General features: G+C 44.5%; 2 protein-coding genes across 4 annotated transcripts in view; one reads left to right on the forward strand and one right to left on the reverse strand.

Annotated features, from left to right (window-relative positions):
• Positions 1 to 66: 66 nt before the first annotated feature.
• Positions 67 to 5,804, reverse strand: LOC105186928 (uncharacterized). 3 transcript variants are annotated; one of them, XM_011147458.3, is made up of 10 exons: positions 5,578 to 5,804; positions 5,217 to 5,495; positions 4,918 to 5,139; positions 4,721 to 4,796; positions 4,237 to 4,418; positions 3,895 to 4,150; positions 1,466 to 1,690; positions 1,279 to 1,359; positions 1,055 to 1,152; positions 67 to 542 (listed from the first exon to the last, which is right to left on the reverse strand). In XM_011147458.3, exons 2-10 carry the CDS (start codon positions 5,316 to 5,318, stop codon positions 438 to 440), a joined length of 1,347 nt encoding a protein of 448 aa, XP_011145760.1. In that variant the 5' UTR covers positions 5,319 to 5,495; positions 5,578 to 5,804; the 3' UTR covers positions 67 to 437. The 3 variants fall into 3 exon arrangements, with proteins under 3 accessions (XP_011145760.1, XP_011145761.1, XP_025157075.1); XM_011147459.3 differs by having other exon boundaries at positions 5,217 to 5,520; XM_025301290.1 differs by having other exon boundaries at positions 5,217 to 5,525.
• Positions 5,805 to 11,091: 5,287 nt separating this feature from the next.
• fw (CUB and Sushi multiple domains furrowed) overlaps positions 11,092 to 17,303 on the forward strand; it is a 28,648-nt gene continuing 22,436 nt past the window's right edge. Inside the window, exon 1 of the mRNA XM_019843096.2 lies at positions 11,092 to 11,899. Within this exon, the coding sequence (XP_019698655.1) occupies positions 11,845 to 11,899 (55 nt within the window). The 5' untranslated portion in view covers positions 11,092 to 11,844. The remainder of the gene's footprint in view (positions 11,900 to 17,303) is intronic.

The raw sequence follows: 17,303 nt of genomic DNA on the forward strand, positions 1-17,303 counted from the left end.
TGATATTATATATATATATATAATATTATATACATTTTATATATATATATATATTTTATATATATATATATATTTTTTTTTTTCTTATCGTTAGTTGCACAGTCAATATGCACGTACTAAGCGCCGTCATACCGCGCTCACAAATATCAAACATGTACACGTCATGAATAAAATTGGTCAATTCACTATCAACGTGAATCAACGCGAGTCAACGAACTGCGTCATAACGACAAAACGACAAAACTCTTGGATCACCTCAATCGCAAAATATATCCAAACTTGATTTCCCCTTCGGTAACTTCTTTGCATAATATGTAGAATAGATAAAACATTTTAGATAAAAGTGTCATGCCTTTTTTATCACGCGCGCGCGCGCATGTATGCGATACACCTTCCTTTCTCAAGATTGCATAAAACGCGAGGCGAGTGGCAGACATTTAAGCGGGTGGATGTTCGTCTTGTATCTCGTTACTTTCCGGCAACTTGATGAAGGATAAATCACCGCCGCTCCACATTGAGTACAATTGCGACCTCGTACATTCCTAAAATCATCATCGACGTTTACCTTGAGATTAAGAGGAAGAACGACAACAACAATCAGAGAGGAGAAAGCGAAGGATGAACGACGTCTAACAACATCGAAACATGGTGCAATGTGATGAGACAGTGTGCGACGGGAGTATAAACGGATAAGCGAAAAGGAATTCGTACGCATTTGACCGTACGCATTTTAGAAATATATGGTCTTCCCATGTTTCTTCACGGTTTAATTTATATCTTCTCTATAAAAATATAAACGTTATATTTTTTTTCCGAAAACGAACTCAAAAGTGGAGAAAAATGGCAAATTCCTAGGACACATTGTTTGTACACACACTGTTTATTCCTCTATTTGCCATTTCTTTCTACGTTTTAATTCTTTTATCCACCGTAAGCCGATGTCTTAGGAAGCAGGAGGAAGAAGAAGAGGAAATAGCGACCTTAACGAACTTAGGGATCGCTAATATCATACTCTAACAGAAAACGTGCTCTAACTCTAAACTTATTTATTTACCCCGCCACCCGCGCTCTCCGAACCCGACCTGCTGTGCGCCGAGATGCAGGAATCGGTGGACGAGCTGCTCTTGCGAGACGGCAGTGTGTCCGTAGTACCTTCAAAGAGAGACAAGTCCTAAGACCATCGCACGAAAATCACACGAGCCTTTCCACGTCGATTGTTCGAACGACTCAGGCGAGCGACGAAATATTTCGAGAATCCACAATTACTACGCGACTCACCGGTTTCGGTCTCCCGATGATCGCAGTGCGAATGAATGCTGTCTTTACTGTCGCCATGACTGCCGCTGCCACCGCTCTGTTCTGCAGTATAACATTGCAGTACAACGAAATCATTTACAATCTCCTCGCGATCCTACCTGCCGAGAGTAACTTAACTTGTCTACGACAAACGACGATCGAACCTTACCCGAGTCCCTATGCTCGCCGCTGTGAACACTTTGATCGCTGTCGCGATGTCCGGATTGATCGGAATGGTCGCTGGAGTCCTGCGGCCAACACCTGGGCGAGCCTATTCTACGCGAGCCTGGCCAGATAGCGGAGTCGTAATTCGATTCAAAGTTGCAAGTCGTCAACGTGACGCCCGGGATATGTTGACTAGCGTAAGCGGAGAGTTGGTTGGACGGTCGAATTCCTGCGCAACGTACAACCGTCGACTCGTACACAAGAAACTAACAAAGCGAACACCTACTGGTTCACGATTTACATTTAACTCTATAAGCTTATGTTGAACATATATATATGTTATCATCATATATATATATATATATATATACAGGTTGCGTGAAAAGTTTGCGGAGCGAAACTGAAATAAAGAATACCTAATTCTACAAATTATTTTATTCTACAATATAGTCTCCATTAACTTCAATACACTTGGCCCGATGGCTCTCCAATAATTTTATTCCATCGCGGAAGTGTGTTTCTGGAAAGTCCGCGAAATATGCCTCTACGGCTGCTATAGCTTCTTCATTCGACAAAAAATGTTTTCCACGGAGAAATTGTTTTAGGTTTCGGAACAGATAGAAGTCGCTGGGTGCCAAATCTGGCGAATACGGTGGATGATCAAGCAATTTGTACTTCAATTCATTGAATTTAGACATTGACAAAATACTTTTGTGAGCAGGTGCGTTGTTTTGGCGAAAAATGATTTGTTTGTGCTGCAAACCAGGTCTTTTCTCACAAATTTTTGCGTCCAATTGATCCAAAAAGTTACAATAATATTCAGAGTTAATTGTTTTACCTTTTTCCAGATAGTCAATTAACAAAATCCCTTTAGCATCCCAAAAAACTGATGCCAAAACCTTTTTTGCCGATTTTTCATGCTTTGTTTGCTTTGCAGCTGAACATCCAGCTTCGGTCCATTGTAAACGTTCCTGTTTCAATTTAGGATCATGGTGATAAATCCAAGTCTCATCCATAGTTATAAAACGACGCACAAAATCGGTTTTATTCTTCTTAAAACGATCCAAATGACGCTGAGAAATTTGCTTTCGAGCGAGTTTTTGTTGAATTGTTAACGTATGCGGCACCACTTTTCCAAACACCTTTTTCATTTGTAATTCTTTATGCAAAATATGCCGTACCCGTTCATCTGAAATGCCTACGGTCACACTTGGATCTTCACAAACAATAACATGTATTGCTCAATATTTGCTCAATGATTTCTGGTGTTGATGCGCTTTTTGGACCTCCACTGCGTGGATCATTTTCAATGCTTGTACGACCACGTTGAAACTCAACTGCCTATTTACAAACCATTGTTTTCGAAGGAGCAGATTCCACTAACACATTTACCATCTCGGAATGAATTTCCATTGCCTTTAAACCTTTTTTAACAAAGAACTCAATCATTGCACGCTGTTCCAAATTTTCCATTGCAAACAAATATACTGACACGTCAACTTCAATTGGCTTGTAAACACCGAAAGAATTGACAGATGGAAATGAAACCTAACCTAGGTTCATGTGAAGAGTGATTCTATATAACCGACTACAATTTAAAATTCTACCGTTTACTTATAGATGCCGCTCCGCAAACTTTTCACGCAACCTGTATATATATATATATATTATATATATATATATATATTATATATATATTATATATATATATTATATATTATATTATATATTATATTATATATATATTATATATGTTATATATATATGATGTTCTACATATTTTCATAGGACGAGGCCAGACCTGCGCTTCTGCGTTCGATGATAAGAATACTAAATTAGCCACATCACATGTACACGCGATAAAACGAACGTCTTATAGTAGAGTCTCAAGTCAGTCGTCGAGTCGTAGACAACAGGTAATCTCGCAAAGTCAGATATAAGCGCAAGCCTGTCCTCTCGCAGATTATTCATTTCTTTGTAACTCTCAGCCCGTTAGCTTTATTACATAATTCATACTGTATTAAAGCTTATGTTTCTGTTAAGTAACCACTATGTGTTGCTGAGCTCCTCAACGTACTCACACTCCCACATCTCTGCGAGGCTCGAGTAAAATTCTTTTTGATTACAACCGCAACAGCTTATGTTCTCAATTTTGCAAAAATTGCAAGAAATCAAGAGAGGTTCATCCTGCGATAAATTCTGTGTTGTGAAATTGAGTGTTACTTTTCGATCGACCATTGTAAAATTGAAATTTCGCAAAAGAATCGGGAGCCGAGTTGCAAACTTCAAATCTCCTTCAATATGTGATACTTCACAAATTGCTTATAGAATATATTATTTTTGGGATAATCTTCTAGAAATAATTCACATCTTTGTGAAAAGTATCGGGCAATTCGGGGAATTCGCCAGAGAATTCTATTGACGTTTTGCTACCTGGCTTGCAAGAAAGCAGCTGAATGGCTTCCTGAAGACCGTCCTGACTAGCCATTGTGGACGTTTTCCACGCCGAGTCAGGCGTGGTCGACCTGCTGCGGTCCTGCTGGGGCACCTTTAATCGGGACCTCGCATCTTGACGCGGCCACTCTGTGACGTGCCTGCAGTCCCAGGGCATCGACCAACGTCTTACCGTGTTGTCGCAAGACTCGCCCGACATTTCCGCCGCCGCGGTTTCCGACCATCTCCTCTGAACCTTGCGGATACGAAACTGAATGTGACGCTTACTGCTAAGCAAACCGAGTAAACGGAGTAGCGCGAGTTCGCAAGCACAACAATTACCTGCAGAGGAAACAACGAGTATGGCAAAGGGGATCTCTGATAATTCTGCATGGACTGCTGTGTGGACGAGATAGACACGGGCGGTACCGGCGAGCTGTAAAGACGCTCGAAGCATTGCTGAAGAGCGGCGATATCGCAATCGCCACTGCCGCTCTGCGAGCATGAGCATTCCGCCATGCCACCTGCGCGAATTCGTAATTAGAACCGAAACATGGCTTCTCTTAATGTAATCAGCGACTGTCTAGATCCTATTTCAATCATAATCTTCTCCCAAGGAAACTACGCTGCCTCTAAAAGTGAATAGTCTCTAACTTCCTCAGAAACTAACGACTGATAAATGTGACGCTACATACTTTAATATTCATACTTTATCCCTTAAATTTAATGTTCATACTTTATTGAACCATGACCACCACCTACCACGACTTTAACGAATGAGAGAGATCGAAAGTGAATTCCATTTGCCGTATTAATATGAGCTTACCCAAGCATTCGCAGCAAGCAACGCAGAATTGATATTGCAAGTTTATGAATGTCAAGAGATTTTCTCTGAGAATGTCCTGAAAGTGCAAAGCAGCGATTATAGCAGCGTCTAAGTAAGTAAGTAAGTAAGTAAGTAAGTAAGTAAGTAAGTAAGTAAGTAAGTAAGTAAGAGCCAACCAAACCGAAGCAATTACTAACATGTTTGTCCCCGTCATTATCACGAGACTCGTGATCCCTCAGGGCAGTGATCACGTGATTCTTGACAGTATTGCTGGCCACATGCGTAGCCCTCGTCAATTCCTCCCAACCGGTCAAACACTGACCCGTCAAACGACACTGTGCCACCGTGTCGTGAACCGAGAGAAGCCCTTGCAGGGATTGGGCCAATTTAGTACCAGCTGTACATAGGCCATTAAGTGTCTGTAGTACGAGAGACGGTTTATTTTTCTTCGTGGCAACACGTGGCGAGTATTACCAGAGTCAATATATATACCAACCTGCAAGTACGTCAGCCAGTTACCGAGGCATTCGTTTATCTCTAACTGACCCTTCGAAACCTGACCGTCAATAAACTTCGGCTCCGTTCCACCCTCGGCCATATCTGCCGAATCCCCTTACACTGCCGAGAACGTACACCCGAAGATAGAACGCATCGTCGTCTCACGCATACATCGATACGTCAGCACTCAACGTTGAGAGGAGATACGACATCGACTCGCGTCGGGATTCATAGGTACGAGCTCGCGGCAAGTGGAATAACGCGGTGCGAGCTACTCCTGGAGGAGATACAGACGGGAGGACCTAGGCTGATAAGACAAGTGAACCTCGATCGACAATGGCTAATGGCTCAGTACTCACGTCCTCCCGCTTCGGTCTCTTCCATTTACATGAGGCATCTCGAGGAACGGCGAGTCGAGGAGAGGAGTTATTGAATGTCTCGCCAGGAGATCCTCGTGATCCTCGCATCGACGTCGAGGTCGCCGACATCGTTCCTTCGTGTATTCGCCATACGAGCACCTTCGAGATACTCGAGATACAGGAGCACTTGCGTGCGCGTCCACCCGCTTGCTATCATCGTTCTTGACGTTCAACCGGTCCACTTGGCGCTTCGGAGCATTCTGATGCTACGTGCCGTTTCATTCATACGCCTTTCATTGAAGTGGACCGTTTCGCTCGGAAAGTTCGGAATTGACGCTTAGCGCTGCTCCCCAAGTGAACTATACTCGTAGTACTGCGGGCTCCTGTCAGATGACGCCATTCTATTGTTTAACCATGAATGAAGGAGCAACGCGTTTTTACGCGCGAAATTACGTTGCCGATTGGCCGATGAGAATACTTCAATAATTGCGACGTTAATTTGCGTGATTCTCCTCTTTTATTCATTTCTTTTTGTCTTTAATTTGCTCTTTAATAAATTACTGTGTAGCAAGCGTAAAAAAATATATATTGAAAAATACGACTGATGTATGTATGTTTTCTCAGGTTTACTCCCGCTCAACTTGATAAACGAGAAAATGTAACGAATTCATTTTTCCGCCACGTGTACTCGCTACGCATAATTATACTGGCACGATCTATTCCTTTTTTACGGAAGAAAATTGAAAGCGACTTCTAATTCTTATAACATGCATCAAGTGAAATGAGAGATGAGAAGACTCAGAGAGATCTAGAAGCCAACAATTCAATGTAGTCGCTGTCGATTCGATGATATACGAGGGTAGTCCCACAAATACCTGACCTAACAAAGAAAACACAAAAAATTTGGGAGAAAATATCTTTATTTCTCTACATAGTCTCCTTTTAGCTCAATACACTTTTCCCAGCGATGTTCAATAGCTTCGACGATATCCTGTTTATAGTGGGAATCGTCGAGCTCCTCAAAACAGCCATCAAGCCACCTTGGTGTCCATTGTTTTTTTGACTGTTCCTTCGTCTCAGGTGTGAAGTGATGGACCCATGTTTCATCCATGGTTATGAATCGACGCAAAAACTCGGCTTTGTTGCTGCGAAACTTCGCCAAACACTCGATTGTCGAAACATCCTCACGACGCTATTTTTGTTCCAATCGCGGCACCCATCTTGCGCACAGCTTTCTCATGTCCAAATTTTCAGTCAATATGCGATGTATGCAGCACTTTTTGAAATGCCTACCATGTCTGCTAACTCGCGCACTTTCAGTCGACGGTCATCCAATACCACTTTGTGGATTTTCTTCACCATTTCTGGCGTGGTCGCCTCATTTGGTCGACCAGTGCCACCCAATATTTTACCGTTGTAAACGAAGGAGAATAAACGTAACGATGACCAATTTTTTCCATGTTTACAAATTCACTGAGAGCGTTCACTATTGATGGCTGCCAATAAACAAATACTAAACAACGTAGCGTCGTCAAACTTCAAACTTAAGCTTTAATAAGGTTGGTACTTTCTACCATAGTCATTCTTTTCAACCGCTATCTATACGTCAGGTCAGGTACTTTCTGGGACTACCCTCGTAAGAACTGCATTTTGCAGGATTAATGCAATTTCATTCGCATAACTATATCGCACATTATATCGTGTCGGCGCGAAGATTCGATATAATGCATTCAGTTGACGTTGTGATTATAAGGAAACATGGGTATAATTAGGAGCGGCTTATGGGTGAATACCCGAAGATCTCGCGGAAGGAAAGTGGACGCGGTTTCCCCGACTCGTTAATTCATTTTACGTGTTTCACTGTACCTTCAACGACAATGTACCTAATTACCTAGTCTTGAAAAAGTGCGCGCTTCCGTCGTTCCCTCGACATTAACATCGGCTAGAAACGTCGCAAGAGTCTTCCTAGAATCCTAATGTCCTGTTCAGACCGGTAAATCTTTCCTTATCGTAATTATTTCGAGCTCACTCCGAAATACTTGGACCGCATCAAAAGCAGAATCAGATTCATCTTCTCTAAAAAATTCTCGTCTCTTTCGTGACTCGAATCTTCTAAACAGGTGGGACTCTACGACTTAAGCATTGCTGACCCCGCTTGAGGGTCTCCCGGGTTAACAACCTATCTCAGAACACCATCGTATCCTTGAATTATGCCCGTCTCGTTCTGAAAGCGCGACATATCCACGAGTACCTGCGTACCTGTGTTTCTCGAGCGAGCGCGTGGACGAGGTGAGCCTCGCTGGAGGTGAAAGGGGCCCGAGCTGACGTCGGTAGGTAGATGATTGAAAAAAAAAAAAAAACGGCGGACGCGAGAGAGGGAGGTGGTTTGTCGAGGAGAAGGAGGAGGAGGAGGAGGAGGGGTGGAGGAAGGAGAAGGCGGAGGACCGAAGAGGGAGACAACGGCAGCGGAGTGAAAATGCGATCGCGCGGAATATCACGGTGGCGGAGTTACTCGCGGAGCAGGGAGGGAAGGGAAGAGAGGGCTAGAGAGCCCAGCTGGCGCGGGCCCGAAGGCCCCGAGAAGGGGAAGTCTTAACGGTAAAGTCGCGGGTAACCTTATAGGCGACTTCACGACGCGAGTCCGTCGTCACTGACCACGACCGGCCGTTTTTATTTCTCTTCTTTTTTCCCTCACTCAGAGTGCGGCTGACATGGGTATACCCGAGATTGACTCTAAACGGAGGATTCGGTGGGCACACACCGAGGGACGTAGGTAGGAGCGAGTATTATACCCTTCTCGGATCGAGCACCTTGAACCTTGGTGGTGACTCATTCTTTTTTGACCCTTGAGCGCCGTGATTTAATGTCCCGAGATCTCGGCGGCCTCATGTAGGGTCACTCGTGAAACTTGCGTGCATCCATAGCATAGTTGTATAGTTGCTTCCGCTTCCTGCCGGTCGGGATAAGTTACGCGGTGGCCCGCGCAAATTAACGTTGTCGCGAGTCGCATGTTCGGCTGTATCGCTGCCTTAACCCTGGAATTAGTGCTCCAGTTCGAAAACAAGCGAGTTTCGGAATGTGCTTTGATCACGCGACTATCCAAATTTATATTAAAAGGCGAGACTAGCGTAGTTTCTCGAAACTTTGAGAGACGTGCAATGCAACGTGACTCTTATCAGGTAACTTATAAATAACTTCAGCTTCTCTTCTCAAGAGGGAAAAAAAGAGAGATTTAAAAATATCGTCCAGATATTTTATGAAGTTCTTATTTTTATACGTAGTCTGTAGAAAGCTATATAGATGCAATTGTACTATTAACAAGCGGTTGGGTATTATTCACGGTGGAACCGGTCCTCTTTAACGTAAGCAGGAGTTAAAAGGGGGTCGATCGGTCATAGACGGCGATTTTTCGATCTAGTCCGGTTTCGGACTAGATCGAAGCTAGTCTAGCGCGCAATAGTGTTTCTAGATTATCGAAGGATAATTGGAGCATGGCTAGGATCTAGCGTCGAATCGTCGAGGAGAATTTCGAAAATTTAGGAAACACACTCTACACCGGTTCCTGCGGTGAGATTACATGAGCTAGTATGATGTTCATAATTCCAATTGTGAAATTTCAATTAAGGAAAATCTACTTCTCGAACTATTCGCGCGAAAAGTAAATTATACATATAATATTCGCATTACGTATGTGTATACATACACGAAATATGCCCATAGGGAATATTTCTATAGTTTTTAAAGTGAATATTTTCTTCACGATATATATTCGAACCTAAGATACGATATTAAAGCTGTTCAATATCAAGAAGTAACGTGAATGTACAAACATTCACGTAAAAAAACGTGATTAAACTTCACGTAAAAATGGCAATGTCGGGAGGACTGCGTCCTCGCGATGAGGCGAGTCAGGAAATTACGAAGCATTAGCGGGATATCCATCGATGCAACATTCTCGTTATCGGAACTTCACTATGCAATTATCTACGACGATGATCCTTAATCGTCCGATCTATTCTATTTCTGTCAAATCATCACCGCGATAAAATTGCCATTCTAATTTCTTCTATGATAATTCTACAATGTATGATCTCTCAATCCTGAACCTGCTTGTTAGTCAATAAAATGATAATGATTCATTCTAACAACATGAGGAAACGGTCTTTCTATAGAAATATTATTATTTCAAGGCAATAATACATACTATTACCAACTAACAATGATGACATCGTTATCGAGCAAAATCTGCAATATATTTCAACTAAGATTTCTGCAAGTTTCTTTCGATCTCAGCAGCTACGTGTCAGTTACAACGATGTATTAGGTGTACAAATAAATAATTTAACAAATTTTTCAGCTAAAAATTCAAGGTTTATTGTAAAAGAAAGTAAAACAAATTTGCCAATCAAAATATTCGCCGTTGTTTTCTATAACTTTAAGTAGCTTTCAGGCAGCTGATGAATTCCCTGTCGGAAAAATGTTTTGTGCTTTGGACACGATAAAGTCGTCAAGCCATTTTCGAATCTGATCCACTGGTTGGTGGGTGCGTATCGAACAAGGCATGTTGCATCGACTGGAACAAGTGGTTCCATCAGTATAGAAGCGATGTCTGGTAAATACACCGGGTGCTGCAAGACGTCCCAGCCAAAACTCATTATGACGTCTTTTGTCACGGGAGCAATGTGTGGCCTAGCGTTGTGTCCTGCGAAACCCATTTTCCTTCTTTCTGAATTTTCCCCATCTCGTGCAGGCGTTTGGAAACAGTTTGTTGTGGTCCTCCTAACTCTATCTGCAAGCTCTTTTTGCGTTTGTGCTGAATTTTCAGCAAGCAGTTGCTCCAAATCATTGTTGCCGCACTTCCGAGGGCCTCCAGGACATTCTTCGTCACTCAGACTGAAATCGCCGCTTTTAAACCGTCTAAATCAAAATGCACACATATCGTACGATACAACACCTTTGTCGAGAAAAGAACAAATCGATTCGCGTGCTCTTGCAGCATTTTTTCCTTGTTGGAATTCGTAAAGAATACAGTGTCGGATATACCAATCTTATCTGTTGCCATGTTTCACTGTACTGAACTGAATAATTCTTGAGGTTGTGTTGAGCCGATGCTCGCGTCATACTAAATATAACTTTTCACAGCTATATGTCGACACTACATAACCGCAAAAGAGTGGGAAAATTTGATTATTTTAAACTTAATTTCTTAGCCGCTTAAAAAAATTTAGATTACTTATTTGTACACCTGATATCTTGCCATTAAGGATAACATTGGTGAAAAATTGTTCTCGATGGAGGAGTTCCTCCATCGAGTTCCTCCACTGACATTTAACGACGGCAGGGCCGAAACGATTAAAGTCTGCGCAAATACACGGACTCGATGGACTCGCGCTAATGCTAATACGTGCGCTACGCGAAAACGTAGCTGAACGTCGCTGTTCACGCGACTCGGCCGGTCGGTTCAGCTTGGCGCGGGACTTTCATCGCGCCGAGAGAGCAAAGGGGGCCTCAGGCCCGGGGCACTCGACGGTCGACCGGTGAAGGGAACGGATCGTCGGTCTCTGGTCGTTGCTCGTTGCTCGAGCGAACAGCGGCTAAAATGTCGTCGAGTTAGTGATTAAAGTCGTGAATTTCCCCGTTACGGTTCACGTAGTTCGCCGATCTCGTTATTAACCCTGCAACATTTCACCCCGATCGAGCCTGGACGACGGTCCACCGGATGACCCGAGGATGAATCGAGTAGGATGCGCCATGGAGGCTTCTGAGGAGATGAGACAATGAGACTTGAACAGCGTCACGAATAATCCGAGAAGCCGGAGAAACGCTAATCGCGGTCGAAAGACGTCCGATTGACGCTTGGATGAAGTGTGGAAGCGTCGAAGGACTGGAGGAATTATTTGGGATTATTGGGAAGTTGAGATAGTGCAAAAAGATTGGTGAAGAATCCGCGAGAGGATCAGCGTCTCAAAGGCACAAAAGGACCAGCGAAGGAGGACTTCCGGAGAATTCTCAGGAGCGTCATCAGAAGGTGGGACATCGCGCTGTCGCGTTATCGCCGAGTGCTTCCGCGTGGACGCCGGGCGTTTCGACACCGTTTTCATCGGCGAGAAAAGAAACGCACACATCTGCCGTGAAAGTTTCCCCGAGTGGTGCGCGAGTGGTGCACGGCTGAGCCCGTTAGCAGCAGGGCCCCGCGGATGTTCGCGTACCGAGCCGCCGTTGGATCGTCGATGTGATCGCGCGCCGTCTCTCGCCGATCCGTGGAGAATGATCTTGGTGTACGGGATTATCCTGCCCCTCGTGGGAAGCATCGTGGCCCAAGGCACGTATCTCTCGATCCACAGTAGCTAATTTCGAAAGTGGCGTAAGTCCGTGGGAGATTAGAGGCGAATTTGAGACTTTGGAAGAGGATCGAGAAGACGCAACCAGACTGGCATTTAAAATTCGCCGACGTTGCGACATGTACTTTTAAAGAAGAACGCTCTGATCGTGCAAAAGAATTCGCCGCGAGATATTCCTTCGTGACTCCAACGATATTTTAGATTATTTAAATATTCGGGCGATCGAGTCTCGCGTTAAATTTTTATTAAGTTGAAAGTCCGAGTAAGAGCGTTAGCTCTTGTTGGCTGAGAAATAATCGAATCTTGTTGTTGCCTGATCACGCACGTGAAATATAATTCGTTGAAATTATCCAGCTTATCCGTCTTATCGTTTACCGGATGTCGTTTAAAATTTTATCGTTTTATTACGCCACTTTCGAATCGGCAAATTATGTTTTCTCTCTTTCTCTCTTTCGCCGGCGCACCGTCGCTACGCACTTCGGCAGGTTGTTGCACAATACAGATATATATCGAGATGTGTTTCCGCGCGAGGTGAATCCTTTGCGTTCCCGCGAGAAAAAAGGACGCGTCTCACAAAGAGCCTTTTTCACGCTGAAAGCCTTCTATCGTTTGCGAGATAGATCTCGCAAAATGCAAAGTAGATGCACGTACGCGTGTATCCTCTCCGCGTGTGTCTCTCTGTGCCATGCCCATGTCCACGAGAGCATTCCTCGAGAATCCATGACTCTCGAGGGTAAAACTCTCTCGTAGATTCAAACAAACTACGTAGTTTCGTAGTTCCGAGCAGCATCATCAGGGTCAAAGGGAGCCGCGGCTCTAGATATCTATTTAAAAGTCTTCTTCGTCGACAGCAATTCCAAATATAAAAGGGAAAGAAAAGTCCCAGATGAGTGCAGAGTTGAGAATAATAATGAGCGAGTAAGCGAGAAAGAGAGAAAGAGAGAGAGAGAGAGAGAGAGAGAGAGAGAGAGAGAGAGAGAGAGCGCGCATTATCCTCCGCGAGCAACTCGCGGTAATAAAACTGAGAGCGACTGTCAACGAATGCACGCTCGCTCTGCCTACCCAAGAGCCGTAGGAACGGGAAAAGGATGGGTCAAAGGAGAGTCCTTCCTTCGGCGAGATCATTCGCATTTCGCGTTTCGCGTTTCGCGTTTCGCGTTTCGCGTTTCGCGTCCCTGGTGAGTAAGGAAAGGAGAGTAAGCGAGCAAAACAGGTACCGCCCACACTCTCTTGGCTCTCGTCCTCGCTGGTTTTCTGGTGTCTCGAGGTCACCCGGTATATCCGCGGATAAAGAGCCCGCTGGCTCGTGCCATTTCGCGATCTCCCCGCTCGCGCGATAGCTAAGTTCGAAACTCGCTTCCCCATGCGCTTTTCCTCTTTCTGTTTTGACATACCGCGGGTGCTCCCTCGCGAGAATAACGAGAATACTCGGCCGTTAAATGCCAACGAGTAAAAGTATTATATTGTCGAGATACGTTATCCCGTTCTACTAGATACGGCGCTTCGTATTTCGTTGCCGTCTAATAGTAGCGTTAATTCCACGCAATATGATCCTTTTTTCTCTTCTCTCTCTCTCTCTCTCTCGCTCTCGCTCTCGCTCTCGCTCTGTCTCTCTAGCTCCATCTCCTCACAGCAGCCACAAATGCCACGGATTGAAAGCGCGAACGCGCTCTCTATCTCGCTCTATTTGAACTTACACATTTCGTTGTGACGCAAGTGAAGTGCGCCCGCGTCAATTCGCGCGTGTGAGGTTGTGCAAAAACACGTGTGCCGAGAAATGACTTCGCGATCATTGATTAACCTGCACGATAAAATATAATTAGCTAAATAAATCCAATGGGAATTTAACGAATAGCTAGTACACTCTGAAAATTCTACTTGTCATTCGCCGTTAAATTCACTATTCTCCAAATTTTAGGGCAACTACACAAAAATTGTGAAATATATTAGTAAGCAAAATTCTACTCAGACGTCAAGTCAAGTCTAATCAAATTTGTGTAAAAACTACATATTGAGTGAAATTTCACTGCGTTGATCAAGTGCCACTGCTGAAAGTTCGTTCCAATGGATGTGACCTATATACGCGAGTGCAATTCGAACCTGCCGGAAGGTAAAAGGGTATTCGGGCCGTACGTCGCTGGACACACCGGAAGTAGGGGAGGCTCACCTGTCGCAATCGAAACGTGAGCCGGTAGCGCGGTCTGACCTCCTTTTTAGACCTTCTTCTATTTTCGCCATAAAAAATAAACGGAATTAAACTGGACCAGCGCCGCGAGAAACGGGATATGTAGATGATGCGTTCTATCGGGGCGAACCGCTTTTACATTTCCACGACCGTTATCCTTGAAACGCCGGCTTATCCAACGACGTCTATTCGGTTAAGTAGATCGTATCGATTGCACTCCGCGATCTGCTGCTGTCAACCAGATTGATTTCGTCCTTCGCGAGCCCGTACATTCCCGCATATTTCTTCCGCGACGCATATGTAACATCGGTAATTCCATCGGGAAAATGCAATCTCTTTGCATAAGATTATAGGTTTGTCGGAGTCAAGTCATGTCGCGAAGTATTTGAAAGTACGTGCGTAGGGTGCTCAGTAATCAACACGTCCGGTGTTAACGACGGTATTCTTCGTTAAGATCCAAAGTACGTACTTTCTTCGCGAGAACGTTCTTCAACAAGGGTACGAGATTTTCAACGCGACGGGGAAGACACACGAGTGAAAATAATATTTAAAACTCGATTTTCCCGACTCAAGTGAGATCCATGACTAATCTCTGCTCGAAAGTTCAACGGTTGCTTGAACTTTCCGTTATATCGAGCAGAATGGAAGCGTAGAGGATTGACGCAGGCCTTTGACACATTCTTGGATCGGCAACTCTCCAGGAATAATCGAGTTGTAACGATAGTAGGTACCTGTTCGAGCTTCCTGGCCGAAACGAAATTTGCGGAATATATATACGAAGAACTCGTAGTTGTAATAAACAAGGAAACATGCTATTTGAATGTACAGAAAAAATACAGCGTAATGTAATAAGCGAGAAATTTCAAGCAAAATGCGATTGCAGCAATAATATAATCGTTGTAATTACCACGACGCAGGTAAGACCACTGAAAAATCGCAACTACCTATCTCCGCGAGACAAACTCGGCAAATTTACTGTTAAACCGACGGCCTCGGTTTTCTAAAGCGATGATGAGTGAATTTCGACGACAATATGTGTGAAATCGCTTGTCTTGCTTGTAGCAGCAATATTCTTAATAGAACACTCATAGAAATTGGTCTCGTGTGGCCGCGACCGCAAACACGCATGCACGCATACACACACACACACACACACACACATACACACCTAAGCGAGAAAAGTGCTACAATGTGAAAGTGCTCGCAACTACTTCAAAATTCCGATAGCGATTCCGCCACGACTTTCTTCCGAACGTCGCAGAGTTTTCGGCCGGAACGCAACCCGAAACTATAATATCATTTTTCTTCCCTCGGGATGTTTGAAAAAAATTCTCACTGTTAAAATGGGACCGAAACAGCTAGTCATCTGCGGCTAGACTTCTTTCTATTTTAATCCGATGCTTTTAGCCGCAAATTATCGGAAATTGGATAACAAACTTCACTCGAGAAAAAATGCATCTCCGATTGACTAAAGAGCCCGAAGGCACGATGGTGGTGATTCTAGGACACTACCTCATTAACTGCACACATACGCGCGCCTGTGTGTACGTGTACGTGCAATTTGCAATTCCCATTTTTTAACGTCGGAATTAAAAGCCGGTTATCCGCACAATTTCCCATAATGATACTTTAATCGTTGATATTGTAACAATATATAAAGTTCCACGCATACCGAACAAAGCAACTTCTCGAAGGACGAAGTAATCTGAGTTTACGATTCGCAGAAGTATGTTAACTTCGTTTCCACCTGCGGCTCGGCATGCGCCGAGGCTCGCCGAGATCTCGCTTTTGCAATGCTCGCGACTTCTCACATCCTTCCTCGTTTTTCACTTTTACACCCCGAAGTGTTGGTTTGCGCGCCAAGTGTCGAACGAGATACGAGTCGAGTTCGCACGCTGCCGAGCGCGATCCGATCCGATCCGATGGCGTTGCGCGGGTGGCGGGTCAGTGTGTTCGCCCTCGTAATGATCGCGCGATGGAAGGTAAAAAGTCCTCAGGGGAAGGGAGAGAGAGGGAGATAGGGAGAGAGACCGCGAGAGAGACCCTCCCGTCGGGAAAGAGGAAGCGGACCGCGAGCGCGATCGACGCTGGGACGATCGTAACATTTAGCCATCAGGGTTAAGTCGAACGGGAGAATGCGAAGCGTGCAACTATAGCACAGTCGAACGCACACACTAGGGCGGGGTTCTTCGGATGCAATACGGATGTAGGAGCAACGACAGAGAGAGAGAGAGAGAGAGAGAGAGAGGGGGGAGGACAAGAGTAAATTGCGAAAATTGCCGAGGAAATTTCCAATTTCTACGTTCAATCGCCAGAATTGTTATCCGCTTATTCCCTACCTCGAGAAGTAGAATTTCTATCGACATTTTAGCGACATTTCTATCGCAAGAACTAAATAAGACTATGAAAGATTTCCCCGCCGGGGAAAAGAACAAAAGTATTTCGCGAATACGTGTAGGATGTTGTGGGAGATTCTAGATACGAGTATATTTACAAGATCGCGAGATGCTCCCTTTAGATGCTCCGCGTTAATCTTCAATGGACGGAGCGACGTCTAATGACGTTGTATCTTCCGACCTTGGGATTGATATTCTTTACGAGAGATTTATTTTCACCTGACTGAAATGCTCGACTCGGTGCTTCGTAATTGAACGAAATCACGGGCTCTCGCGCGGTTGCGCCAATGAAATTTCTAATTTATACGCTTAGTCACAAATCTCTACACACACACACGTGAGGAAAATATCAGTTGTTAAAGGATGCATGTTGCATCCTTTAACCGGTAAAGCCGGTAAAGAGAATTGAGGCGCTCTATTCACGCGTCCATCCACTGATCGACATATGTTTGTACGTTTGATGACTAAGCGTACAAACGATATTGTACAATCCGTGAATTGCGTTATATAACCGTGAATTCCGAAAACCTACTGTTGCACGCCGCATCCCGTTTCCGCAAACCTGCGTCAATTGCGAAAAGGAGGAAAAGAAGAAAAAACAGCGGAGCAAAACTTGCGCGTAGCCGCTTTCACGCCGTTCTCGTCGCGACGCAACGTCCTTGGAGGTCACCGAAGCAGCGAGGATGCGAGCGATGGCACCCCTCGACCGGCCTCGAAAGCGGCTCACGGTGTGTGCAGTTTTGACGGGTCGCGTCGCGCACGTACATAGTAATAATACACAGCCGCAACTATGACGTGTTTCAT

The sequence above is a fragment of the Harpegnathos saltator genome, unplaced genomic scaffold, assembly GCF_003227715.2.
Source record: "Harpegnathos saltator strain DR-91 unplaced genomic scaffold, Hsal_v8.6 scaffold41, whole genome shotgun sequence".
Lineage (NCBI taxonomy): Eukaryota > Metazoa > Arthropoda > Insecta > Hymenoptera > Formicidae > Harpegnathos > Harpegnathos saltator.